This window comes from Dipodomys spectabilis, unplaced genomic scaffold, assembly GCF_019054845.1.
Source record: "Dipodomys spectabilis isolate Male_0828 unplaced genomic scaffold, ASM1905484v1 ptg000127l, whole genome shotgun sequence".
In the NCBI taxonomy this organism is placed as follows: Eukaryota; Metazoa; Chordata; class Mammalia; order Rodentia; family Heteromyidae; genus Dipodomys; species Dipodomys spectabilis.
In genome coordinates this window covers 1,780,047-1,807,371 of record NW_024870804.1, presented here as the reverse complement: position 1 = coordinate 1,807,371, position 27,325 = coordinate 1,780,047, and the positions used below count along the sequence as shown (strand labels likewise).

The 27,325-nt window shown below is 42.4% G+C and overlaps 1 protein-coding gene across 6 annotated transcripts; it reads right to left on the bottom strand.

The window, feature by feature from the left end:
* Positions 1 to 831: 831 nt before the first annotated feature.
* Positions 832 to 27,245, bottom strand: Lyrm1 (LYR motif containing 1). Of its 6 annotated transcripts, XM_042689801.1 has the most exons (5): positions 27,031 to 27,245; positions 25,397 to 25,424; positions 9,334 to 9,503; positions 4,019 to 4,111; positions 832 to 1,749 (listed from the first exon to the last, which is right to left on the bottom strand). In XM_042689801.1, exons 3-5 carry the CDS (start codon positions 9,490 to 9,492, stop codon positions 1,633 to 1,635), a joined length of 369 nt encoding a protein of 122 aa, XP_042545735.1. In that variant the 5' UTR covers positions 9,493 to 9,503; positions 25,397 to 25,424; positions 27,031 to 27,245; the 3' UTR covers positions 832 to 1,632. The 6 variants fall into 6 exon arrangements, with proteins under 6 accessions (XP_042545735.1, XP_042545737.1, XP_042545733.1 ...); XM_042689803.1 differs by lacking the exon at positions 25,397 to 25,424 and having other exon boundaries at positions 9,334 to 9,500; XM_042689799.1 differs by lacking the exon at positions 25,397 to 25,424 and having other exon boundaries at positions 9,334 to 9,500; positions 27,027 to 27,244.
* Between the last annotated feature and the right edge of the window lie 80 nt (positions 27,246 to 27,325).

The window sequence follows — 27,325 nt, the reverse complement described above, 5'->3', positions numbered from 1 at the left end:
TAAGCAAACCTTCCCAATGACTCTAGGAATTCAATACAAGAGAAGACCTCCAAATCTTGCTACAGGGTAATATAGTGAAAAATCAGCCTCAAACTCAAAGGTATCTTAGTAATTGTTTTCAGAAATGTATCTTTTCCCAAGGTGTATGGGGAATCAGAATCAACAGACAGCTGTCATGTAATATGGAAAGATGGTCAGGATCCCAAATACATATACAGCATATGTATTATCTTTGGAAAGGGGCAAGACATAAAAGATTCACATTTAGTTAACATTTCTGGCATGTAGAAGATCTTCAAATTGGCTAGCAATTTGATGATCTTCAACTGTGGAGGCTGATTGAGAAAGATGGTTTCTACACTCTGTAGAGTTAAGACAAAAATTGTAAATAGTTGAAATCACCTTGGGTTGCTTAGAAAAGGACTGTGAAAGGAACCATGATAAAAATAGATAAGTCATATCTCAACTGGACCAGAATAGCCAGTCTTTCCTCCAGTGTTAGGAACAGATTTGGTGGACCACCAAATGAAGCCCTTGGATTCAGTTCGCATATCCAAAATTGCATGGGATGTACTTTGGACTCACCTCCAGGAAGGGGACACTACCACAGGGGCCTACTGGAAAGACAGTGACCAAGGGATGACAGATTTTTGTGCTCAGAGTGGCCATGGGATCACCAACATACCTGCTAGCACACTTAAACTTTTCTGTCTCCAGAAAGACTTAGTTATATACATGATATAACTCTACTGATATATTATGCTTCTGTTTTGGAGACAGACTCCATCCACTGCATCACAAGCCAGTTTTGGAAAAGATGCAAAGACAAAAATCAGAAGTGATTTTTTTTTATTAGTCATACCCACTCTCTTTGGAGGTATGAGAGGCTGACATGGATGCCATGAACTCTCAGATGACTTCCCAGGGAAGAGTGCAAATCCTTTGTGTTTTCATCTCTATTTGTCCCCTTTTTTTTATTTAATTTGAGAGTCAGCTTAGACCATGTACTTTTCTATTATGCTAAAGTACAATGAATGTAAATGAGTTTCAAGGAAACTTTTCAGATACCAAGTACATCTTTCTTAATCATAGAATTTAAGATAAGGTAAAATTTGCACTTAACTAAGGCATGAACTTTTGTGTATGTGTGGGCAGGGGACGTGGGGGATGAATGTCATAAAGGTTCCATAGAAAACCACAATTAATCCAAAGATGGACTTTCTGAGGGCAGTTCATCTGGAAATTAGAAGGGTAAAAGGACAGCAAAAATAGCAAGTGTAACTTGAAGAAAAATCCCTCAAAAAGATTCTGAGGGTGATAAATAATTTTAGAGTAGCCATGAGAACTTCCAGCAACTGGCTAATTTCTTTCCACCAGCGATATGTGAAGAATGGCATTCCCAGGTAAGCTTCAGTGAGGATGTAAGGCTCATCACCCTAGAGTTAATTTCATTCACTCAGCAGCCATACTCAGAGGAGGGCTGTACAGGTACACATCAGTGGTAAAGACCAATTTGGAAACACCAAGAAGATATTTCAATTGTTGCCCTTAGTCAAGGAGAAGGGTCTTATTGTATGATTTACAGTCAAGAGCAAATTGGTTCATCATTTGCAGAAACAAATATCTTCTGGGTTAAGAAACTTCATCATGAGACTTGAGATATACTGGTTTGGAAAGTTTCCTCAGTTTCTCTTGGGTTCGAAGTCCTCGGCCTTGTAGTGGTGTAAGGCTCATTGGAGGCAGATGAATCTGAATAAAGACAATGATGGTATTAAGAATCATACTTGAGCCAGGTGCTGGTGGCTCATGCCTATAATCGTAGCTACTCAGGAAGCTGAGATCTGAGAAATCTCGGTTCAAAGCCAGTCTGAATAGGAAAGTCCGTGAAACTCCAATTAACCATCAGAAAACTGGAAATGGAGCTGTGGCTCAAAGTGGTAGAGTGCTAGCCTTGAGCAAAAGAGCTCAGGGACAGTGCCCAGACCCCGAGTTCAAGCCCCACAACTCATGGCTGAAGCTTATTAAATTCACTGAAGATTTACCATCTACTGAGTGTTAAGGCTATCCCTGACTCACTAACATTTGCAATCTTTGTATTTATTGATCTTTATAATCTCATAAGGGATAATTTCAATATTTATAGATTAAAAAAATGAAGAACCAAAGAACTTATATACTAACTAAGATTATACATTAAGTGATTGGAACCCAGAATCTAATTCATGGAGCAAAATAATGACCACAGGTCACACAGCAAGATGAAATTTAAAGGAAGGAAAGAAAAAACTGTACAAAAAGATGTTTGGTGCAGAGAAGAAAGTTGGGACTAACTTAAAATACCTACCAAAGTAGTAATACTATGGCTGTGATATTTAATTTTATGTGCCAGGCTGATTGGCTCAGATTAAACCTGTGAAGGTATTTCTAGTTGAGATTAGCATTTGAATTAGTGGACTATTTATTTATTTGATAGTGGTAGGGCTTGAACTCTGGGCCTGGGCCCTGTCCCTCAGCTCTTCAGCTTAAGGCTAGCACTTTACCACTTGAGCCACAGTACTACTTCTGGCTTTTTCTGCTTATGTGGTGCTGAGAAATTGAACTCAGGGCCTCGTGCATGCAAGGCAAGCACTCTACCACTGAGCCACCTTCCCAGCCCTGGACTTTTATTTTTTTGTCAGTAGTGGGGCTTGAACTCAGGTTCTAGGTGCTGTCCCTGAGCCATTTTGCTCAAGGCAAGCACTCTAACAATTGAGCCACAGCTCCATTTCCATCATTTTGGAACTGAATTGGATATGAGTCTTTTGGACTTTCCTCCCTGGCTGGCTTTGAACCGTGATCCTCAGATCTCAACTTCCCAAGTAGTTAGGATTACAGGTGTGAGCCACCAGTGCCTGGCATAGTGGACTTTAGATTGCCATCTTCCTATCCATTGAGGGCCTGAACAGAACAAAAGAGCAATGGGAGAATTCATTCCTTTTGTTTCCTGACCACCTTATATAAGCTGAGACATTTTATCATCCAGCTGTCCTCAGACTGGATTTTTGCCAGCCTTCTTGGTTCTTATGCCTTCAGATTCAGATTGCATTAAGATAGTGGCTTTCTCCTGCTACTTCTCAGCTTCCATAACTGCATAAGCCAATTCTACATAATCTTTTACATATACTTAGATACATCCGTATCTATATCTAGATGTATACAACCTATTCTGTTTTTCTGGAGAGCTCTGGCCAACATAAGGGTACACTTTTATAACCACAATCAATGAAAGTAGAACCATACACAAAGATAAGATGCAGTAAATTATAAGAAGACAATAAAATACTATACCTAGAACCTCACATATATAAAAAATGTATATCACACAAACATTAGTAGGACCAGATGAATAGAATGAGCCAATATAATATCAAATTACTACAAAGAATTAAAAATTGGTAATTTCTTCTGTTGGAATAGAAGTTATGGTGGTTACTCACACATAGAGCTTTTGATAATTGTTTTCTATTTTATATATTCCTTTAATGTTATAACTTTATTATTTTAGTAACAATAAGAGGATAAATAGCCAAGTGCCTATAATCCCAGCTATTCAGCTGGGGCAGGAAAGTCCATGAGACTCTTATCTCTAATTAACCAGCAAATCTGGAAGTAGGGCTGTAGCTCTAGTGTTAGAGTGCTAGCCTTGAGCAAAAAAGCTCAGCAACAATGCCCAGGCCCTGAGTTCAAGCCCCAATACCAGCACAAAAAAACAAAACAAAAGGTGAAGGTCAAAAGAGAAATCTATATAAAGAGGAGCTTGTTTTCTCTTCACATGTGGGAAAGCCATACAGAAGGAGAAATCAGACACTCCTTGGTACCTCAGTTTGTGACGATGGGCAGTGGTACATGAAGGCAACCCCAGTCTACCTCTTATTGTAGTTCTAGGCTTCTCAGTAAGCACTAGCCCTCTTGATACCTTCTTAGACACAACTGGGCAGAACAGGCTAGGTACCCACCACCTACAGGAGTCAACACTTACTGGTCTTGGGTAAGGAATCTGGTAATGCAGTCCAATTTCAATCCTGGCAGTGCATTCATCTATACACTGTTTAATCAGGTTTATGTCTGTGAGCTATTAGAAGGGAAAAACAAGTGAGGTTTTTAAGCATCTTTCTAATGATACACAAGTATAGGTATACGTTTTCTTAAACTTTTTCATCTCACTAGCTACTAAGTTAAATATTGGTAATCTGAAAACTCTAAATCAATTTAATATTAAAACTTAGACATACACATATATGGTGAAAGAATAGTACAACAGGTAGTAAAGTAATAAGTAAGTGTCCCTCCTATCTCGTATTCTAGATTCCCTTCTCAATTTATCAGCAGTTATGTGTCCTTCCATGGATAGTTTATCCATACATAAGCCCATGTATACAGACACAGCTTTCTTCTTGTTCTTACACATAATGCTCATTTTGTTCTGAAGCCTCCTTTTTCACTAACATAACTTGAAGCTCTCTCTACTTCATACCTAAGTAGCCTTACATTTTTAAAAGCTATACAAAACTCCAGCATTAGGTTTTATTATAGTTTAACCAATTGCTTACTGAGGGGATATGTAAGTTATTTCCAATCTTTGGCCATTATAAACAATTCTGCTAAAGAACCTTCTGAGAAAAAAGTTGGCTCATCTGGAAATACATATAAAAGATCAATTCTTAGAGAACTGCTAAGGACAAAGAGTCTAAGTCATGACTTCTACATGTGACAATATTCTCGAGTTACTTTCTAAAGTTTGCATTCAATTTTATAGTAGTCAAAATTTAAGTTAGTCAAATTGTGGTAATCTGCTTTTAAGCAGAGAAACAAAAAAGTTGAGTCTAAAGGGGAGAAAGTGTCATCCTAAGGATGGAAAATTGACAGGTGGATTTGAGTTTGCCAGAAGTCCTCAAAGTTGAGCTAGGATTACATCAGCTCTAGATGACAACCACAGTGAAGCCTGGGCCTGTGTGGCTCTGAAATCACAAGAAGTTTCTATCCTTTGGAGCCTCTTGGAGTTCCAGGAACAGCAACACAAGGAACTGTAGCTGAGTCCCTTGGGGCAAAGGTCAACTTACTGACTCTGTGCTTCTCAGAAGGTATTGCTGTGCCAGTCATATTAGGAATATATTTCCGTGTTCTTATGTGCAGTTAAGGAGATAGCTTTGGACTATCAGTACAATTGAGGTTACAAGAAACTGCTTATGGGAGGTGGCGCTGTGGCTCAAGCAGTAGAGTGCTCGCCTTGAGCTGAAGAGCGCAGGGATAGCGCCCAAGCCCAGAGTTCAAGCCCCATGACTGACCAAAAAAAAAAAAAAAAAAAGAAAGAAACTGCTTATGATGACTTGAGGAACTGGGAGAAAAGCCCCTAACAGACAGGGCTGAGGGGTCTGGGGCTCTACTTGTCCATCTGAACCAACGTAATGCTATATACTCCAAATTTGCCATTCATGAGCTGCCAGCATGATTTTTTGTGCTATTTACATACTACTTGTGTTAATATTAATTTTTCTTTTTTCTTTTCCTGCCAGTCTTAGGGCTCAAACTCAGGGCTTGGATGCTATCCCTGAGCTGCTTTTGCCCAAGGCTAGTGCTCTACTGCAGCCACAGTGTCACTTATGGCTTTTTCTGAGTAGTGTACTGGAGATAAGAGTCTCATGGACTTTCCTGCCTAGTCTGGCTTTGAATTGAGGTCCTCAGGTCTCAGCTTCTTGGGTAGCTAAGATTGTAAGTGGAAGACATCAGCACCTGGTATAAAGTTTTTCTTTAAATGGATTCTCTTCTCAGGAACAGCAATTGCAAAATTCTCGTCTGACATTCTCTTTTTCTAATAGTGCTAAAATGAGTACATATATTATGTATATATAGCATATATATTATACTATAATTTAATAAAATTATATATATATATATATATATATATATATATACCAATGTACCTCCTCTCCGCACCCCAAATAATTTAATGTAGCATCAGTGGTACATATACCTCCCTTGACTCACCCTTGACTAGTCCAAGCAGAGGCAAAGGAAGGATTTCTGCAATAGTAAAAACTAAATTGTTCGTAGGCAAGTAATCCAGCAAAGGTTTACTATGCACATCCTATGATATCCTCAGCACCCAGCAGGACATTGTCTCTGCCTTCAGCTATCAAAGATACCACCTATGCAGAACAACTCTGATGCTTGAAGCTATAGAAAAGGCACAGTGACATATAATCAATGAGGGTAATGGCTGCTGGAGACTGCTGTAGAATTCACTATAGATGGCCGCCACGAAATTGAAAGAAGCAACAAAACTCAGAAAGGTTTCCTAGAGGTCAACCAAAGTTCAAGTATTTGTGAATGTTTATGAGTGAAAACTGCAAGGCAGGTCTCTTGGGGATCTGCTAGAAAAGTATAAGATACTGTCTATCCAGGAACTGAGTCTGTGTGTGGAATGGCAATCCCAACAAATAAAGCAAAGAAGAAGAGTACGACCAATAGCTTAGAAACCTCAAAATTTTATCACCCATTTTTTTTTTCAATAAAAAATCTCGGAGATCTAGGTGCTGGTGGCTCACGCCTGTAATCCTAGCTACTCAGTGGGCTGAAATCTGAGGACTGCAGTTCAAAGCAAGCCAGGGCAGGAAAGTGTGTGAGACTCATATATCCAATTAGCCACCAGAAAACTGGAGTGGTAGAGTGCTAGCCTTGAGCTGAGGGACAGCACCCAGGCCCAGAAGATAAGCCCCATGACCAACCAAAAAAAAAACATTCAGAGCCCATCGCTCCAATATATATGTACTTATACTGATTTGGGAATGTTTGAATTTATAAATTATGGATGCTCCTTGACTAATAATGAGAACATGTTCCAATATACTCATTGTAAATTAAAATTTTAATACTATACATTTAATCTATCAAACATCATAGCTTAGTCCTGACTACCTTAAACATGCTCAAAATGCTTGCATTATTCTACAGTTTATAATCATCTAGCATAAAGCTAATAAACTGTTTGAAGTTTCAAGATTCAGACTTTTTCCATGGAATGTTTATTTATTGCTACTGCCCCATTGTAAAGTAAAAAAAAAAAAAAAAGTCAGTTGGGCACCTGTAATGCTGGCTACTCAGGAGGCTGAGATCTGAAGATCACAGTTTGAAGCTAGTCTGGGCAGAAAAGCCCAGAGTCTTATCTCAAATTAATCAACAAAAATAGAGCTGTGGCTCAAGTAGAGTACTAGCACTGAGCACAAAAGCTCAGGGACAGTACCCAGGCCCTGAGTTCAAGCCCCAGGACCAGCTCAAAAATTAAATAAGTCATCTACCATAAGTCAGGGACCACGTGCATGTATTGTACTAATTAGTTCATTATATATATATTATAAAATAAACTTTCTGTGGTAGTGGGGATTGAATTTAGGGCCTTAGCTCTGTTAGGCAAGTGCTCTACACATGACCCATGCCCTCTGTTCTTTTGATTTATTTTTTGCCCTCTGTTCTTTTGATTTAGTTTTCAGATAAGTCCTCATGTTTTCATGCAGGGAGTGTTTCTGGATTGCAATCCTACTTCCTGACTCCCAAGTATCTGGGGCCACAAGTGGGCACCACCATGCCTGGCTTGTTTTGAAACAGGGTCTTAATACCTTTTGCCCAAGAGGGCCTTGAAACCATGATACGATTTCTGCCTCCTGAGTAGCTGAGACTACATGCATGTACCACCAGACCTGGTCCAAAATAGACATTGTTACAGAATGAGGAAAATAAATAGCAGCAGTAGTACTTTATTTCTCTTTTTTCAGAGAATTGTTTAAAGACCTGTGGGGTATATAAAATCTAGTTTGGCAAGCATAGTCTACGGTAAGAGCAGAGTGAGTTTGGAGAAGCTGGAGAAAGGTGAGAAGAATAAACTTCCTTGTGAAGTTAGGGATTCAGAGAAGGGAAGGTGCTTCAGGAGTTTGTGTGGCAGCAGTCGTCTCAATTACAAGGTTTATTTCTGAAACAACTTCAAGGGATGCTGTCATGGTTTTGCTCATTTTATATCCCCAGACACCTGCTTATTTGTTGAATGAAAAAGAGAGTTTCAGAGTGAAAAGAGAAACTAGGACAGAAATAGGCAAGCTTGCTGGGTATCAGTAGCTCACACCTGTAATCCTACTTAATCAGGAGGCTGAGATCTGAGGATTGAGGTTCAAAGCCAGCCTGAGCAGGAAAAGTCTGTGAGACTCTTATCTCTAGTCAGTCACCAAAAAGCCCGAAGTGGAGCTGTGGCTCAAGTGATAGAATATTAGCCTTGAGCACAAAAGCTCAGGGATAGCGTCCAGGCCCTCAGTTCAAGCCTCAGCACCAATGTATGCATGTGTGTAGACACACACACACACACACACACACACACACACACACGAAATGGTGAGCTTGCAAAGAGCTTGTATAGACAAGTGGCTTCTTCTGCTTTGAACTGTTAGGCTGAAGTGAGGGCCTTTAAGGAGTTGGTCAGAGTCCAATGCTAAGGTATTCAGAAGTGGCCTCAGCATAAAGAGGCTGACTTTCAGAGAACTCCTAAGATAGTGGGAAGAAATATGGAAAAGGTTGCCAAAAGTAGTGAGAATCAATTGTTTGGAGGTTTCACAAGAGGATTGTGATGGAAATGAATCAATGAGATGAGAACCGGCTGAACACAAGTTAGGCTCTGAAAGCTTCCTTCATGCTTAATGCCAGGCCGTCTTCCTAGGAGACTAACAGCTAGTGCTTTATGGTTTGCTGGGAGGGGTCAAGGCTGGCTCCCTGGTGTCTGGGTATGCAGTTCCATCAAATTAGCTAATGGGGTGCCATTTTACCCAATTTTGTGGTCCCAGAGGGCAAGCTCACTGTGCTAGCAGAAGAGGCTTGAGTTCAAAGCTAAGTGACAGAGGAACTCTGTGTCCTCATCATAGTCTTTTTTTCCCCTCTGAGTAGGTTTATAGTTGGTGGCTTAGTCCTTTTCAATGGAAAACCTTTGTACCATGCCCCTTCCTTGTGGGAAATGGCTGCCAATGGACATAGAATGTGAGAAATAGCAATTCCTTTGAAACTCTTTTGATTTGACTTATGTCACCTGGCTCTGAAGAGGTCTTCTGAGGAGGAAGAGCCACATACTAGATGGGTTGAGACCAGGAATAAGTGAAGAGAGACATACTAGCTAGCTAAGCTATGTGCGGGTCCCTTCCTGCCTCATGCTCTGCTTCTGTGATTTGTGAGGTTCAGTCTTCCCCATCCCAGATAGAAATGAGTGAAACAAACACAAGAAACTCCTCTCCCTCCTGGAGCTGCCAATCTGGGCTTACTTACGTTTTTGTTTTTCTGGAACAGCGCTCTGGCTTCACTGAGTATGTACTGTTTTTCTTTCATGGTGTCTTCCTTCTGCCCTGATGCTGCCTGCCATTTTCTTGCAAGTCTGAAAATTTTGCGATAGAGGCCAAGGACTTCTTGCCGTGTTGCTGTGGTCATCTTCAGACCTGCTATAATAGACAGGGGAAAACTGGCACAAAAATGTAATTTGATAGTATGTGTATATTTTTTTAAAAATCAAGATATTTAGCTGGGCACAGGTGGCTCATGCCTGTAATCCTAGCTACTCAGAAGGCTGAGATCTGAGAATCTCAGTTTGAAGCCAGCCGGGGCAGAAAAGTCCTCATGAGAATCTTAACTCCAATTAGCCACTCAAAAACAGGAAGTGGGGCTATGGCTCAAAGTAGTAGAATGCTAGCCTTCAGTAAAAAAGAGCTCAGAGACAGTACACAGGCCCTGAGTTCATGCCACAGAACTGACCAAAACAATAACAACAACAACAACAACATGTTTAATTAGGTCAGGCTCTGGCGGCTCATGCCTGTAATCTTAGCTACTCAGGAGGCTGAGATGTGAGGATTTCCTGCCCAGGCAGGAAAATCCATGAGACTCTTATCTCCAATAAAGTACCAAAAAGCCAGAAGTGGAGCTGTGGCTCAAGTGGTAGAGTGCTAGCCTTGAGCAAAAAAGCTGAGAGACAGTGCCGTAGTCCCTGAGTTCAAACCCTAGGACTGGCATGCTCGGGCATGCATGTTTGTGTGTGCGCGAGAGCAAGCGCACCCCCCCCCCCCCCGCCCCACACACACACATACACAGATGTCTAATTAATCTAGAAATAACTGTTCTTTTTCAACAGCTCTGTTGGGTAATATTTCTAGATCAGTATAATAGAAATACTGGCACTTTTTATTTTTGCTGGTATTGGTTTGAACTTAGGGCCTTACACTTACTGGGTAGCTAGGCAGACTATTATTTGAGCCATGTTTCCAGTTAACAAATTTTTTTTCTTTATTTTTAGGTAGGGTCTCATGTTTTTTTCACAAGATGGTCTGGGAGTATGATCCTCTACTTATGTGTCCTACATAGATGGGATTACAGATGCATCACCACACTTGGCTGACTGTGAAATGAAGTCTCAATTTTTGTTTGGATTGGCCTCAAACCACTTCGTCTCATGGGCTGACTTGGAACTGCAGTCCTCAGATCTCAGCCTCCTAATAAGATTACAGATTCACCTCCCAAACAGCTTGGGTTATAGGTGTGGCCCACCACACCTACCTAACACTGGGAATTTCTTTTCTTTTTCTTATTTTTGTGCCGGTTCTGGGACTTGAACTTGGGGTTTGAGTGCTATCCCTGAGCAGCTTTGCTCAAGGCTGGTGCTCTACCACTTGAGCCACAACTTCCACTTCCAGTTTTTTTGTGTATGATTAATTGGAGATAAGAGTTTCACTGACTTTCCTGCCTGGGCTGGCTTTGAATCACGATCCTCAGATCTCAGCCTCCTGAATAGCTAGAATTAAAGGTGTGAGGGGCTGGGAAGGTGGCTCCGTGGTAGAGTGCTTGCTTTGTATGCATGAGGCCCTGGGTTCGATTCTTCAGCACCACATAAGCAGAAAAAGCCAGAAGCGGGGCTGAGGCTCAAGTGGTAGAGTGCTAGTCTACAGCTGAAGAGCTGAGGGACAGCGCCCAGGCCCAGAGTTCAGGCCCCTCGAGTGACAAAATAATAAAATAAAGTGTGAGCCACTGGCCCCCTGCTTCTTCCTTCCCCCCACTTTCTAAAAAGTGATCCTGGGGTTTAAACTAAGCCTCATGCTTGTTAGGCTCATACTCTTACCACCTGAGCCATGCTTCCAGCTCTGTTTTTCCCTAGCTACTTTTGAGAGGGCTTCGCTTCTAGCCACAGTATGCACCTGAGACATGATGTGCTATTCTAAGCTTCCTGCTCTTGGTGGGATCACAGGCAGCCGCACCACTACATCTACTTCCCTCTGTGGAGATGCAATCTTGTGGATGTTTCTGCCCAAACTGGCCTGATACTGTGATCCCCAAATTTTAATCTCCCTTGTAGCTTGAGATGATACTTACCAGAATGCTTTTAGTGGGTATTCCAGTAAAATTCTATCACTAAAGATATGTCACTATGTCTAGAGAAGGCACATTCTAATTAAGAACTAGGATTTAGCTGGGAGCTGGTGGCTCACACTTGTAATCCTAGCTACTCAGGAGGCTGAGATCTGAGGATTGTGGTTCAAAGCCAGCCTGGGCAGGAAACTCTGTGAGACTCTTATCTTCAATAAAGCATTAGAAAACAGAAAGTGGCATTGTGGCTCAAGTGGTAGAGTGCTTGCGTTGAGCCGAAGAGCTGAGGGATAGCGACCAAGCCCAGAGTTCAAGCCCCATGACCGACCAAAAAAAAAAGAACTAGGATTTAGCACAGATCACAAACTCAAGTGTCTTCCAGAGCTGAAAGACAGTATAAATGAGGGAACTTGGCTGGCTGGGGACTGAACAGGACAGGTCTCTGAAAGATAACAGAACTCAGTTCTAGTTAGCTACCATCATGTAGAAATGAGGCTTCTAGATGCCAGTCCCCCTTCCCTTTTTATTGGTCAGGGCTTGAACTCAGTACCTAATACTTTTAATCACTGGTTATTGCTCTAACTAATCCCTTTCTCATTTTTTGTTGTTGTTGTTGTTGTAGATTTCCCCATAGCTTAAGAATAGGAGGCAGGTGCTAGGCACTGGTGGCTCATGCTTGTAATCCTTGCTACTTAGTAGGTTGAGCTCTAAGGATTATGGTTAAAAGCCAGCCTGGACAGTCCTTAAGACTCTTATCTCCAATTATCCAGAAAAAAGCTGGAAGTGGCACAAATAGTAGGGTACCAACCATTAATGAAAAAGCTCATAGGTAGCACCTGGGCCCTGAGTTCAAGCACCGAAAAGCAAAAAACCAACCAACCAACCAACAAAAGAAACCAAACAATATGAAATAAAAAGAGAAAAAACACCAAATAATTACTTTGAAAATGTGAGCATCATGCAGGTCAAACAAAATGAATACACGCAGGCTCAGCTCTACTCAGAAGCTGTGAGGTCTTAACTTCTCTATTAGTTCCCCATAATCCTTTTTTTTCCCTCCTTGGTCCAGTAACAGGCTGCTTTCACTTATTGGCTAAGTGCTCTACCAAGTAAGCCATGCCTCCAACCCCTTGGTTGTTTCTTTTTTTCCTCATCATAATCTTTTAGACAACATTTCCCCAAAGTGTCTACCTTCTTGCCCAATAAGAACAGCCCTGTGGGCTGGGAAGGTGGCTCAGTGGTAGAGCGCTTGCCTTGCATGCATGAGGCCCTGGTTCCATTCCTCAGCACCACATAAACAGAAAAAGCCGGAAGTGGCGCTGTGGCTCAAGTGGTAGAGCGCTAGCCTTGAGCTGAAGAGCTGAGGGACAGCACCCAGGCCCAGAGTTCAGGCCCCATGACCAAAAAAAAAAAAAAAAAGAACAGCTCTGTAAGTATTACTGAAAACCTCTCTGATGACTGAAGATCTTATGACCCACCTCTAGGACTTTATTCCAAAATACTAGCTTTAATTCCAGAGGGTTTATTTAGCTAAATGAGAACTGACCTAAGTAATAGTCCTTCAGGCTATCTTTTTGAAAAGTAAAATTCCTGTTATCTTTGTTTTGGTCATAAAACATTTCAGATACTAAAACATTTGGAGCAATCCCTTATTCACAACAAACCTTAAAGAACAAATTATATTTACACTTGAAAACCTCTACCCCCTCCTCCTTTCCTAAAATTACACTATCCTTAATGTCACTTATTGTCATGCATTTTCACAATTTACCTTAAATATTATTGCTTTGTAGGTTTAAAAAGTTTTCATGAATTCTGCAACTTGCATTTTTTTTGCCCATCATGTTTGTAAGATTCAGCCATGTTGCTAAATCTAGCTCTATCTCAGTCTCACTACTGTATGAAGACATGCCCACATGCTTGCCTATTCTGTTGGTAGGCATTAGGCGCTTTCCTTTTTATTTTAACTCATGCAGAACTTTAGCTTATTTCTTTACTATTAACATTTCTACATCTAAAACTTCAGGGAAAATAGAGTGGGGTGGGGAACCCATCACTGGAGTATTCTGCTTAATTAGACTTTTGGTAGTGTTTTGATAGAGGATCAGTTAAGAAGGGAAATATTTGATTAGCAATTAGCAGGGTCAAGCACCTGGGCATGTCATTCTGAGTCCTAGGTTTTCCTCCAACAGGCTTATCGGGATCAGGGAGGTGGCTGCTTACTGCCATTTGAAAATGTGATCCCCAGGATGCATACAACTACTTGGAATTTGCTTCCAGTGATCATGAGCAAATGTGCATCTCAACAGCTACAGGACAATGAGAGTTGGAAGGAGGTGTGCTTATTCGAGAAACTCTAGGACCTAAGTTCTTTACAAAGAACTCCTTTGAAGATGATTGCCCCTCCTGCTTGTCCTGACCCTGGTGACCTTTCTTGAGCAATAAAGCTTAACCATTTGATGAAAAGTCTGAAATCACTACTTCACCCAAATCAAAAGTAAACAGAATCAAAAGTATATGCCAATTCTGAGGTTTAGGATGCATGCTACAGATAAAAAAAGGTTCATGAAAGGAATGAATAAAAACCAATACAAAACATCATGCGTAATAAAAGCCCAGATGAGATGCTATTTTTTCCTGGTAAGGAAACATGTTTCTGAGTTTCTGGCTCTTCCTGACTCCATGGTTTTATTTGAAACCATGAGTCAGTTCCTGTGAGGGACAGTAATATCTATTAATGCTGCACTTCCTTGTCATTAACAAACAACACTTCTTTAACTTTGAGACACTTCCAGAGGAAAGTGAAGGTCAAGCATATTAGAACCACAGCAAATTTCTCCTGACTCTAGCTGGTTTTCTTCTACTACTCATGCCAGTCATCCGTGGCTCCTACCTGTAATCCTAGCTACTCAGGAGGCTGAGATCTGAGGATGGGGGTTCAAAGCCAGCCTGGGAAGGAAAGTATGTGATACTCATACCCAATTAACTACTCAGAAAACGCCAGAAGTGGTGCTATGGCTCAAGTGGTAGAGCACTATCCTTGAAGCAGCTTAGGGACAGCACCCAGGTCCTGAGTTTAAATCCCAGGACTGGTGTTAAGTGTAGGTGCACACGCACATGCATGTATACACACACACACACACACACACACACACACACACACACACACACACACTACTCAAGTCCTACAATTAGGTTACTTAAGTTAATAAGCAGTACTAACAATTGATACTTAATAGGACTATATTCAAAACCCTTTAGTGTGCAATTGTTTTGAAAATTATTCTGAAGGGGAGATAGGTGATGTCTCTCTGACACCACGTGACCCAGAAAACCAAGAGAAGGATTTTGAAAGAGAAGGATTAAAGTTGTCTTCACCATTCAAAGCTATAAACATAAGACTGGCGCCAAAACAGGACTACTTCCAACTTTTAAGAGAAAAGGCCTAATAAAGAAAAGTGCTTCTTTTGTTTTTTTCTTACTGGGTTTCATTCAGTTTCTTTTAAAAATCATTATCTTCTTGCTTTAGGGGTGTAAATCCAATGCCAGACCCTCTTCCCTGACCTTTTTAACTTACTCAACTTCTACTTGTCCTTCACCCCCCTTAGCCATACAGGCTGGATTAGGCCTCTTGGTTGAGCCTTTGTAGCTCTTGATAGTTGTTCTTCATAGCTCTCATTGCCCAAGTACTGATTCATTAATGTCAGTTTTCCCCCAGTACAATTACTACATCTATTGCATTGACTGCTGAATTAGAAAGGTACATAATCAAAATTCAACGAATGTTTGCTGTGTGACTGAAAGTATCATGTGCTACAGAAAACTTGTGATTCTAGGAATTTAATCAGTCACAGTTGTGTGTGTTTTTTTTTTAAAGTAAGGCTTTTTTTCTAGTTGGGCACTAATAATCCTAGCTATTCCAGGTTTGAAACTAGCACTAGTAGTAAAATCTTCAAGATTCCCATCTTCAAAATAACCAGCATGGCTCAAGTGGTAGAGTGCCAGCCAAGCAAGTATAAGGCCTTTTCCTTTTCGGTTTAGATTTTTGTCTTTATCCTTAGAATGCAACTCATTTAGTGCCTTTTCCCCAGTTTTCCTCCCATGTGTGCGTGCATGCGTGCGTGCATGAGTGTGTATGAGTGTGTGTGCATGCCTGTGTGTGTGTATGTGTGTGTGTATGTATGCATGCCATGATTTGGTCTGAACTCAGAACTTAAGCTTTTTGTTCAAGGCTGGCATTCTATCATTTGAGTCATAGCTCTATTTCTGGCTTTTTGGTGGTTAACTAGAGATAAGAGCCTCATGGGCTTTTCTGCTCAAGCTGGCTTTGACCCTCTATCCTCAGATCTCAGCCTCCTAAGTAGCTAAGATTACAGGCATGAGTCACCAGTACCAGGTTTTCCTATGGGTTTAATAGCTTGAAATCAACCTTAATTTCTTTTAGGGTTAATTCAAGACCTGGCAGCCTTTTTCCTTCACTAGTTTCAGGGTTGATTCCTTGTAGTGGGGGATATTAGGAATTTCCCTCAGGCAGTATCAGAAATATCTAGTTGTTTAGAGGACGAGTGGCTACTATGGAATTTTTACAGTCAAAAGTTCTGCACTGACACTTCTTGGTACGTTTTGCTCTTTATCACTCAAATCCCAGAATAAGGAAAGCATCGGGTATACTTGAAAATAATTGTGACTGGAAGCTATGCTCTTGTCCTAAAATTACACCTCATATATAAATGAGAGCCAGAGAAAGGGGAACTCTTAAGTAGATAGGGATAAAAAGTGGTGGACATAACAGGCCGTTGGTCAATAATGTGTTCCATCGTGGCAGTTTTTGTTCCTATAGTGCTTCAGGCTCTTGGTCAAATGCTTTTTCTTCCCATAATGTCCTGGATGCCCACTGAACCAATGGAAAGAGCCATGGCAGTGCATGTACACGCCATCATCAAACAATCCATACAAAGCCCAGGGAAGGAGCTAAGGGAGGAGCTCTGTGCTAATAATTGCCATCCAAGAGGACTCTGTTGGACTCCTCTTTGGGGCGCTTGCCTGATGAAGAACCTCACTACTTTTTTTCATAGCTTTCCTTTCACCTTCAAATAAACTTAGTTTATCTTAAGCACTTGCCTTTTAGTTTTTGTATGGTTGGAGAAAACAAATCTGTCCACCCCTAGACAGCATCACAAGCCAAGTTCTAAAAGTAAACTCTTTATTCAGTGCTTACCGTATAAAAAAGGCTGATGCAGGTTGCTGCTGGTATATTTTGGCTTCTGACCCAGTTGGGAGAAGATTCCCTTAATGCGTATGTCCCAAAGTTGAGTTTAGAGTTCATTTTAGATGGGAGTTATTTTGGGTGGTCAGTGACTGAACTGAGCCTTGAATGCAACGAAGGGGACTGTAAATGGAGGATAATACAGGAAAAGGGAACAGTCAAAGGCTCCCAGCTGGGAAGCAACAGCAGTACAAATACAGCCAGAGCCTGTGGGGAAGGGGAAGCCACACATTAATGCAATCCAATATCCACTGGGAGGGTGGATTTGGAAAGCAGTCTAGAGTCTAGAGAAAAAGGAAGACATTGGCACATTTTAAGGAAGTTGGAGTAACATGGCCTTATTTACATTTTTGTTGTTGGTGGTGGTGGTCATGGGGCTTGAACTCTGGGCCTGAACGCTGTCCCTCAGCTCTTCAGCTCAAGGCTAGCACTTTACCACTTGAGCCACTGAGCCACTTGTGGTTTTCTGAGTGGTTTATTGAAGATAAGAGTCTCACGGCCTTTCTTGCCTGGGCTGGCTTTGAACTACAATCCCCAGATCTTAGCCTCCTGAGTAGCTAGGTGTGAGCCATCAGCACCTGGCTCTGATTTACATATTTTAAAATGTGCTGGGATTAAACTATATCATAATTACTTATGATTCCACTATTACCCTTATAGTAGGGAACCTTGAGTCTTGCCTAATGCTACCTAATGAATTAACATGAAACTGGATCAACAGGCTGAGATTTAAGAATCACAATTCAAAGCCAGACTGGACAGGAAAGTGTGAGACTCTTCTCTCCCATTAACCACCGAAAACTTGGAAGTGGGGCTGGGAAGGTGGCTCAGTGGTAGAGCGCTTTCCTTGCATGCCTGAGGCCCTGGGTTCGATTCCTCAGCACCACATAAGCAAAAAGAAAAAAGCCGGAAGTGACGCTGTGGCTCAAGTTGTAGAGCGCTAGCTTTGAGCTGAAGAGCTGAGGGACAGTACCCAGGCCCAGAGTTCAGGCCCCACGACTGGATCAAAAACAAAACAAAACAAAACAAAAAAAAAACAAAATTGGAAGTGAAGCTGTGGCTCAAGTTGTAGAGCGCTAGCCTTGAGCAAATAATCTCAGAGACAATGCGTAGGCACTGAGTTCAAGCCGTAGGACAGCACACACACACACACACACACACACACACACACACACACACACACACACACACACACACACACACACACACACACACACACACACACACACACACACACACACACACACACACACACACACACACACACACACACACACACACACACACACACACACCCCGACCCAGCATCATCACTACCACTACCATCACCAAAAATCCTCCCATAAATTCCCAGTCCCCAGTCACTTTCAGTAAGTGAGGAGGTCTGGAGAGACTCCCAGAACATACTCTAAGACATTCAGCCTTTGCTATATACCAATCTAGTTTTAAAGGAGGTTACTGGAAAGATGGCTAGTAATATAGCCTCATCTACTTCACCCTTCTTTCTCCCTCTGGAACCATTTCCCACCTTCTTTGGAAAGCTCACTGCAGCAGGAAGTTTAGGAGATGAAAATTCCCTTTCCTTAGATGAAATTTATAGAAGTATGACTTTGGTCTCAGGAATGTAAAAATTCCAAATGTGGTACTCTCATGAGGCTTTGCCTTCTACTGAAGAAAAACTGCTACAAGCAAAAGAGACAGAAAAGCTGGGCACTGGTGGCTCATGTATATAATCTGAGCTACTCGGAGAGCTGAGATCCTGAGTATCCTAGTTCAAAGACAAATCAGGCAGGAAAGTTTTCATAACACTGTCTCCAAAATAGACAGTAAAAAACTAGGCTGAGGCATGGCTGAAGTGCTAGCCAAGCAAGCGCTGCTGATCTCTCTCCTTAGATCTAGGTCCTTTCTTCTTGCCATATATGAAAATGAAATATCCTTTCTTTGTACATCTGTGGTTTCTCATCCTTTGGCTACCATTACTACTTCTTTTTTTTGTTGTTGTTGGTCATGGGGCTTGAATTCTGGGCCTGGGTGCTGTCCCTCAGCTCTTCAGCTCAAGGCTAGCGCTCTGCCACTTGAGCCACAGTTTTCTGAATGGTTTATTGGAGATAAAGTCTCACAGTCTTTCCTGCCTGGGCTGGCTTTGCACCGTGCTCCTCAGATCTCAGCCTCCTGAGTAGCTAGGATTACAGGTGTGAGGCACTGGTGCCCGGCTCTACCATTAATTCTTGAGGGAGTCCCTTTTTTATTTTTTTTGTCCATTGTGGGGCCTGAACTCTGGACCTGGTTGCTGTCCCTCAGCTCTTCAGCTCAAGGCTAGCACTGTACCACTTGAGCCATAGTACCACTTCTGGCTTTTTCTGCTTGTGGTGCTAAGGAATGGAACCTAGGACCTCATGCATGCAAGGCAAGCGCTCTACCACTGAGCCACCTTCCCAGCATGGGAATCTTTCTTTTTTTGGGGGGGGGGGTCCGGTCGTGGGGCCTGAACTCTGGGCCTGGGTGCTGTCCCTCAGCTCTTCAGCTCAAGGCTAGCGCTCTACCACTTGAGCCACAGAGCCACTTCTGGCTTTTTTCTTTTTGCTTATGTGGTGCTGAGGAATCGAACCTAGGGCCTCATGCATGCAAGGCAAGCGCTCTACCACTGAGCCACCTTCCCAGCCCTGGGAGTCTCTTTTTTAAACTAGGGAATGGATCAGTGTTCCAGGTATGTGTTGTCCTAGCATCCTCTAGCTTACTAGTACAATAAGTGTATTGTACTTGATTTTTGACCTACCTTTCTTCTTTAAAAAAATTTTTTTTATTATTTTTTGGGTCTGGTCGTGGGCCTGAACTCTGGGCCTGGGCGCTGTCCCTCAACGCTTCAGCTCAAGGCTAGTGCTCTACCACTTGAGCCACAGTGCCACTTCTGGCTTTTTTTTTTTTTCCTGTTTATGTGGTACTGAGGAATGGAACCCAGGGCCTCATGCATGCAAGGCAAGCGCTCTACCACGGAGCCACCTTCCCAGCCCCGACCTACCTTTCTTCTTTCACTGTGTGTATATGTGATGGGGGAGAAGGGAGGGAAAGAAGACTGGGACTAAGTTTTGTTTACTACACTCTGGTCATCATCCTGGGATAATAGTATTTGGGGCAGGATTCCCAACTAAGATCTTAGAGCCCTTAAAAATAGGAATTAATTCTCTGAATGTTTAATACAATCTTTTTTTTTGGTCTTGGGGCTTGAAGTCAGGGCCTGGGTACTGAGCTTCTTTTGCTTAAGGCTAGTGCTCTACCATGTGAGCCACAGTATCACTTCCAGCCTTTTCTGTTTATATGGTACTGAGGAATATAACCCAGGGCTTCATGCATGCAAGGCAAGCGCTCTACCCCTAAGCCACATTCCCAGCACAACAATCCTCACTTCTTTTAAGATCAGTTAGGATGTGATGACTGGACTGCAATGCTATATGTTTTGGGAAACAGAATCAAATACAGAGAAAAATGGAACTTCTTTTTTCTTGGAAAATATTATCTTTATTTTGGGAAATAGGGTCGATTGAACCCACTGTTCAAAGGTTAAAACTAACTCAGGATATTACAGTTTAGTTTTCATCACTTGGAACAATTCTAGGAAACAAATGCTGAAATGCAATTTTTTTTTCTTCTTCTTTTTTGCCAGTCCTGAGGTTTGAACTCAGGGCCTTGACCAAGCTTTTTGCTCAAAGCTGGTGCTCTACCACTTGAGCCGCAGCTCAACTTGTTTGTTTTTGCTGGTTAATTGGAGATAAGTCTCATGGATTTTCCTGCCTAGGCTGGCTTCAAATTGTGATCCTAAAATTTTAGACTCCTGAGTAGCTAGGATTACAGGTGTGAGCCATTTATGCCTGGCTTTTTTCTTTCTTTCTTTCTTTTCTCCTGGTTCTGGGGATTGAATTTAGGATCTCTCATTTTCAGCTTTTTCACTCAAGGCTAGCACTCTACCACTTCAGTCATGCCTCCGTATTTTGCTTTTTACTGGTTAACTGAAGATAAATGTCTTTTGGATTTGAGTGCTCAGGTTGGCTTCAAATCTGGTTCCTCAGATCTCAGCTTACTGAGTAGCTAGGATTATAGATGTACATCTATATAGCTATATATAAATATGAGCTTCTGAAATAGTCTTAATGACAAAGCAATTAGACTTTTTTTGAGCCCTGAATAGCAGAGAAGAGAATGTCTCTCTTTATTTGAGGCATTTAATTTTTTTTAAATTTTCTACATTGGTAAGGATATAATACAAATGAATTAGTGGGTAGACAGACCTGGGTTTGAACCCTAACCACTCCATTGGGCAACTCCTAAGCTTCTGTTTCTTAAAACGTAATCTAGAGTAAGGACAGAACTTCCTTCAGATTTGTAAAGGTTATTCATAAGATATTCTAGTGAAGGCTTTAGTACTAGGAGTTAAATAGTTGAATAGGAGGAAGAGTGGGCCTCTTTTATCTATGATAAGTTTCGTCTGCAGAACAGGGAAATGTGTAGCCTGTTGGTGAGTTTATTGCTTTTTGGTAGTAATGGATTTTCCTAAAGCTGTTTCCCTCTGATCATTAATAATCCCTGTACAGCAAAGGGCTATTGTTCTTCAGTATGAGTAAATAACTTGTTGAAAATATTATCTTCAAACCACAGTGCATTCTTACTGGAAATAGAATGCATATGCCAACACCAAAGACATGACCAGGCCTTCCTTTCTATTTTACAATTTTTTTGGAGGGGGTCTGGTCGTGGGGCCTGAACTCTGGGCTTGGGCACTGTCCCTCAACTCTTCAGCTCAAGGCTAGCGCTCTACCACTTGAGCCACAGCGCCACTTCCGGCTTTTTTCTTTTTGCTTATGTGGTGCTGAGGAATCGAACCCAGGGCCTCAGGCATGCAAGGCAAGCGCTCTACCACTGAGCCACCTTCCCAGCCCCCTATTTTACATTTTTTAATCTCTTCTTGTTTATTTTTCAGTATGCCTTTCTCCTAGATTATACTTGTATATATACTTGTATTTGGCATATGATATTGTCATCAATATCGTAAGTAATCAAATAACCTTCCAAGCAAACTATGCTCCATATATCCCTGATTCCCTATCCTTCCCTCCTGTCATCAAGACTCAGACTGAGGTACATATGCATATGTATGTACACACACACACACACACACACACACACACACACACACACACACACAGACACACACCATGGACTTGTTTCCAGTCTTAGATTATTAGTGTTGATGGCATACAGTTTTGCAAATCTCAGGTTGTGCATATCATGAGGTATACTTAATCATACGATAGCTTTTATCTGAAACAGTATCTTCCTTTTTGGTACCAGTCCTGGGGCTTGAACTCAGGGCTTGGGCACTGTCCCTGAGCTTTTTTACTCAAGGCTAGCTAGCATTCTATCACTTGAACCACAGCTCTACTTCTGCCTTTTCTGGTGCTTAATTGGAGATAACATTCTAATGGACTTTTCTGCCCAAGCTGGGTCCTTGATCCTCAGAACTCAGCCTCCTGAGTAACAGGATTATAGGTGTGAGCTACTGGCACCCATCTTGGAACAGCATCTTTTTAACACAAAAAGGAACAACAATATGGTGTACAAAGAGAATAGTATTTTTTTTTTCAGGGAAATGAAATTGGGCCAGACCCTGTAATAGGAGAAACTTTCAGAAAGAGGGACAAAATCAAAATATCAATACCTGAAAAACTTTTATAGAAAGTATTCCCAAAAAAGATCATAGGAGATAAAACTCACTCTAAATACAGATATATTAGCAACTTGCACTGGTACAGGTCTCCCCAACTCCTTTTTTTTCTTTAGTTAGTTGTGGGGCTTAAACTCAGTACCTGGCCACTGCCCTGAGTTCTTTGCTTAAGACTAGCACTCTACCACTTTGGGCCATAGAGCCACTTCTAGTTTTCTGGTGGTTAATTGGAGATAAGAATCTCATGGACTTGCCCAGGCAAGCTTTGAACTGTGATTCTCAGATCTCAGCCTCCTGAGTAACTAGGATTACAGGATTATGTGAGTCACCAATGCCCAGTTTCCCCCCTTTTCAAGTTGAAAACATTTTTCTTCTTTGGTGAGAGGAGGATTTGAACTCAGGGCATTGCACTTGCTAGACAGATGTTCTACTACATATATTGAAAACATCTTCAGTAGAAAAAGTATTTAATATACATAACCTACCAAACACCATAGTCTTGGTTGTTCGCTCTCATGTTGTGTCTTGTGGCTGTTGGCTAGCTCTAGGACAAAGTACTGCATTACTTATTTCCAGCTTAGGAAAAAATGAAAATTCCATGTATTCCATTCTAGTGAATGGATATCATCTTCACATCATTGTAAAATTGAGAAATCATGAGTCAAATAATTACATTGGAAACCATTTGTGTATTATTTATCGGTACTGGAGCACACACAAGATTATCCTTGTATAGGAGGAATCTCAATCAGATTATTTTAGCCCATATAAGCCAATAGATATAAAGCTATTTTTCAACTCAGGGACAGAAATAATCCTAAATAGAAATCAAGCTATGTTCCCTCAATTTAAAAGAATGTAAACATATTTCCTTAGTAGTATACTTCAAGAAACAAAGACAAGAATCAATCAGAGGAAGTAGGCATTATAAAAGATGTAGGAAGGATGGTACAAGCCCTGCTTTCACTATATATGATGTTGGTATATGTGGAGGGGAAGGGAAAAAACAAATTGTTAAAGCAGGGATATAGGAGGACCCATTGCAACAATGAGATGTACAAGTCGTTATGTTGAAAAACGAACTGTACAACTTTCGTGGGGGGGACGGGGGGGGGGGAGGGGAGGATATGAAGGGATGGGAAGGGGAAACAAAGCAGGAGGCTACAATGATTGATAAGAAATGTGCTCATTATCTTACCCATGTAATTGTAACCCCTCTGTACAGTATTTTCACAATAAAAATATATTTTAAAAAAAGATGTAGGAAGGGATGGGAAGGTGGCTCAGTGGTAGAGTGCTTGCCTTGCATGCATGAGGCCCTGGGTTCGATTCCTCAGCACCCACATAAGCAAAAAGAAAAAAAGCCGGAAGTGGCGCTGTGGCTCAAGTGGTAGAGCTCTAGCCTTGAGCTGAAGAGCTGAGGGACAGTGCCCAGGCCCAGAGTTTAGGCCCCATGACTGGACCCTCCCCCCCAACCCCCCCAAAAAAAGATGTAGGAGAAGAGATGAAAAGAGGCAAATGGCTAGAGATCAGTCATTCATGACATCCTGCCAGGATCTTCAACAAGAGCGAGCCAAAACACCAATTTAAACTCATGCTTTGTAATGATCTTCTAAGAACATGGATTAGGAAACTATAAAAGGTCTTTGGCAATATGAGCCAGAGTTAGAGCTCTGGTAGCATCCAACTATGTACTCTGAGCAAGGGGCCACATCTTCAGAACACTGGAATATTACCAAATGATAGAGGCAATCTATGCAGAGGCACTGGAGCTCCTGACTAGACTTTCTTGAGAGTAGAAGCAATCAATGACTGTCTATTTTTACATGTGGGGAATGATTAGCACTTAAGAGTACACTCAAGTTCCTCAAGACTAGCTCTAGACAGGTGCCAGGGGCTCATGTTTGTAATCCTTGTTACTCAGGAGGCTGAGTTCTGAGGATCATAGATTGAAGCCAACCAGGGCAGGAAAATTAACTACCAAAAGAGATGGAAGTGGAGCTGTGGCTCAAGTGGTAGAATGCCATCCTTAAGCAGAAAAACTCAGGGACAGCTCCTAAGCATTGAGTTTAAGCCCCAGGACTAGCACCAAATAAAAATAAAAAATAAAAACTGAAAAAAAAAGGGCATCATATATCCACTGGGGTTATCCCAGTAGGGCATAAGCCACTGGGAAAGGACAAGTAACTCTTCAGCTCTAGGTGACTGCTGTTGCATAAGAACCTTTAGGAGGGGCTGGGACGGTGGGTCAGTGGTAGACCGCTTGCCTTGTATGCATGAGGCCCTCTGGGTTCGATTCCTCAGCACCACATAAGCAAAAGAAAAAAGCCAGAAGTGGCGCTGTGGTTCAAGTGGTAGAGTGTTAGCCTTGAGCTGAAGAGCTAAGGGACAGCGCTCAGGCCCAGAGTTCAGGCCCCACGATCGGGCCCCCCACAAAAAATTTTAAGAACCTCTAGGAATATTAAGCTAGTACTATCAGACTGTCTGGTTTTTCAAATAAAGCCAAATCTGATTTTTGATGTGCCAGTTTTTAAATGCTGGCAAGTAAATGTAAGACTTCAAAAACAAACAAATAAACATAAAATCACTTTGTGGGCCAAGCAATATGTTTGTAGGCAACATCTGTCTTGCCAATTTGCAACTTCTAATTTAGGCCAACCCTTTCAACTAGAAGAAAAGGGACTTATCCAAGGCTGCTGTCAGTCTAAGATGGAAACCCAGACCTTCTGAGTCTTTTTCTCATACCATTTCCAATATATTAAGTGACTGACTGTATTGTGTGGTATCAGCAGCAGTAGCAGGGACAAAAAACTCTTTGTCCTAAGCTATTGAATTCAGTGCTGATACTTTATGAACATTGTGTTCCTGCCCAGCAAGGCTCAGTACTACTTAGCAGCTGAGAAGACACAAAGAAGAGATAGTCCATTGGGAAGACAGACATGTAAATAAATATTTATCAAAGAAAGCAGATTTTTTTTTTATAGTGGACACACATTTACCTGTGCACAAACCCCAAAGCACTGACAGCTGGGAGGGGGAAGAGAAAAGATACACAAGTGACCTTTAAGGATGAGTCTCACTAAGTATGACCTTGAGTCCCATTATTCAGGATCTTAAGGGGAGGTAGTTTTCTTGGAGTTCTGGTTCACATCTCCTTTGTTTGCTTTTTTTCTGGGTTCTCACTGAAATGTTATGAGCTCTAAAGGACCTTCCTCTTTTTTGTTTTTGTACTGGTCCTAGGGCTTGACTCAAGGATTGGGGGCAATCCTTAAAGTCTTTTTGTTTTTTTGTGCAAAGCTAGGCTCTATCACTTGAGCCACAGCTCTACTTCCCACTTTTTTTTTTTTTTTGGTGTCTTTTAGAACTTTCCCTCTAGTGCTGGCTTCGAACCTTGATCCTCAGATATCAGCCTTCTGTTCTGAGTAGCTAGGACCACAGGAGTGAGTCACTGGTCCCAGGGTGTGATCCTCCTTGTTATCTGCACATTCTTCTAAATGCTCTAGGAACAGATCAATATTTATTATTTCCCATCAAAAGTTTCTTCCTAATTTGTCTAACTTCTAAACATACATCCATGTGGACTATTACATTCAAAAGAAGAGCCTAAGATTTTTTTTTTCCCCCCGAACTGTTTTCCCTTAGTGAGTCATTTGCTCCATCATTTCCTACATGTTTCACATTCAATTCCACTTCAAATCCAATTTGGCAACAAATCCTGCAAGCTCAACCTCCAAAACAGAATTCTGTTAATTTCCATAGTGACTGCCCTTTGAACACGATGGTCACCTTTCCCTTGGCCTCCAACCCCTTTCCTGCAATGCAGCTCAACCTTTTCCACTCAGTAGCCCGTGTGGTTTTTAAAAAGCGCAATCAGGTCAGATAACTTATTTAAAATCCCGCAGTGACAACAAAAGCCTTCTTGCCACTTCTCTAACTTTTATCACAGAGCACGGAGGCTTGGGTCTTCTTCAACCACGTGGCTTTGGGTTTCCTACCTGAATACCCAGCCCACGGGCTCTTTCCTCCGCTTAGCTCTTTCCGTGTCCCTCCGATCAGTGGCTTCCCCTGCGCACGCTCAGTCGGTGTGCGGTGCCCATCACTTCACCAGGCCTTCTGGTTAATTTGTTTTTGGAGCGGGTGCGTCTCTCACTTCCGATGGCTTTGCTGTTTTACTTGTTAACTCTTTCTGCACGCGAATGACGAGGGGGCGAAGGTGCCCTCCGGGTCTCAGTGTGTTCATGGAGGGAGTTGGGAAGCCGGCTGTCTTGGAAAGTCTCTGCCCGCATCCCCCCCCCCCCCCCCCCGCCCACGCAGGGGTTCAGTTAGGTCGCTCTGCCCGCGCTAGAAGCCCCCTGCTCCCCAAACTGCCCCACAGCACCTCCCATTTACGTTCAGGGATCCGAGGGGCTCGGACAAGTCGCTCCTGGGCCACACACCAGGCCGCGCCGGCCCACGGGCCACTTCCCCGAGGCCGGCGGTGATGACACCGAGCTGCCCTCGCGAGGCTGGGGTCACACTGGCGCGTCGCCTAGCAACGCCGCGCCCGCACCCCATCCCGGTCCCCGGGGAGCCAACCCTTCCCCCCCCTCCCGGTCCCCGCGCCGGGAGTCGGCTTCTCTCTCCCTTCACTCACTCTGCGTCAGTCCTGCCTTACCCCACCCCGCAGCGCGGCAGCCCCCGGAGGGCTGCGAGGAGGCGGCGCCCGGAGCTTCGCCGCAGCGGTGGCCGACCGAGCTCCGCCGGCTGGTCCGGTAGGCCAGGCCGGACCAAACCACCGGGGCAGACGTCTTAATTCCAGGTCAGGATAGCCCAGAGTCTCCTTCAGTTTCCAATCCTACCATATTCTTCACCGCCTCCCACAATAGATACCCAAACGGGTCCTCTCCTTATTTTCCCTTTTACTCCTTTCGTTACCCTCCTCCCCCCCC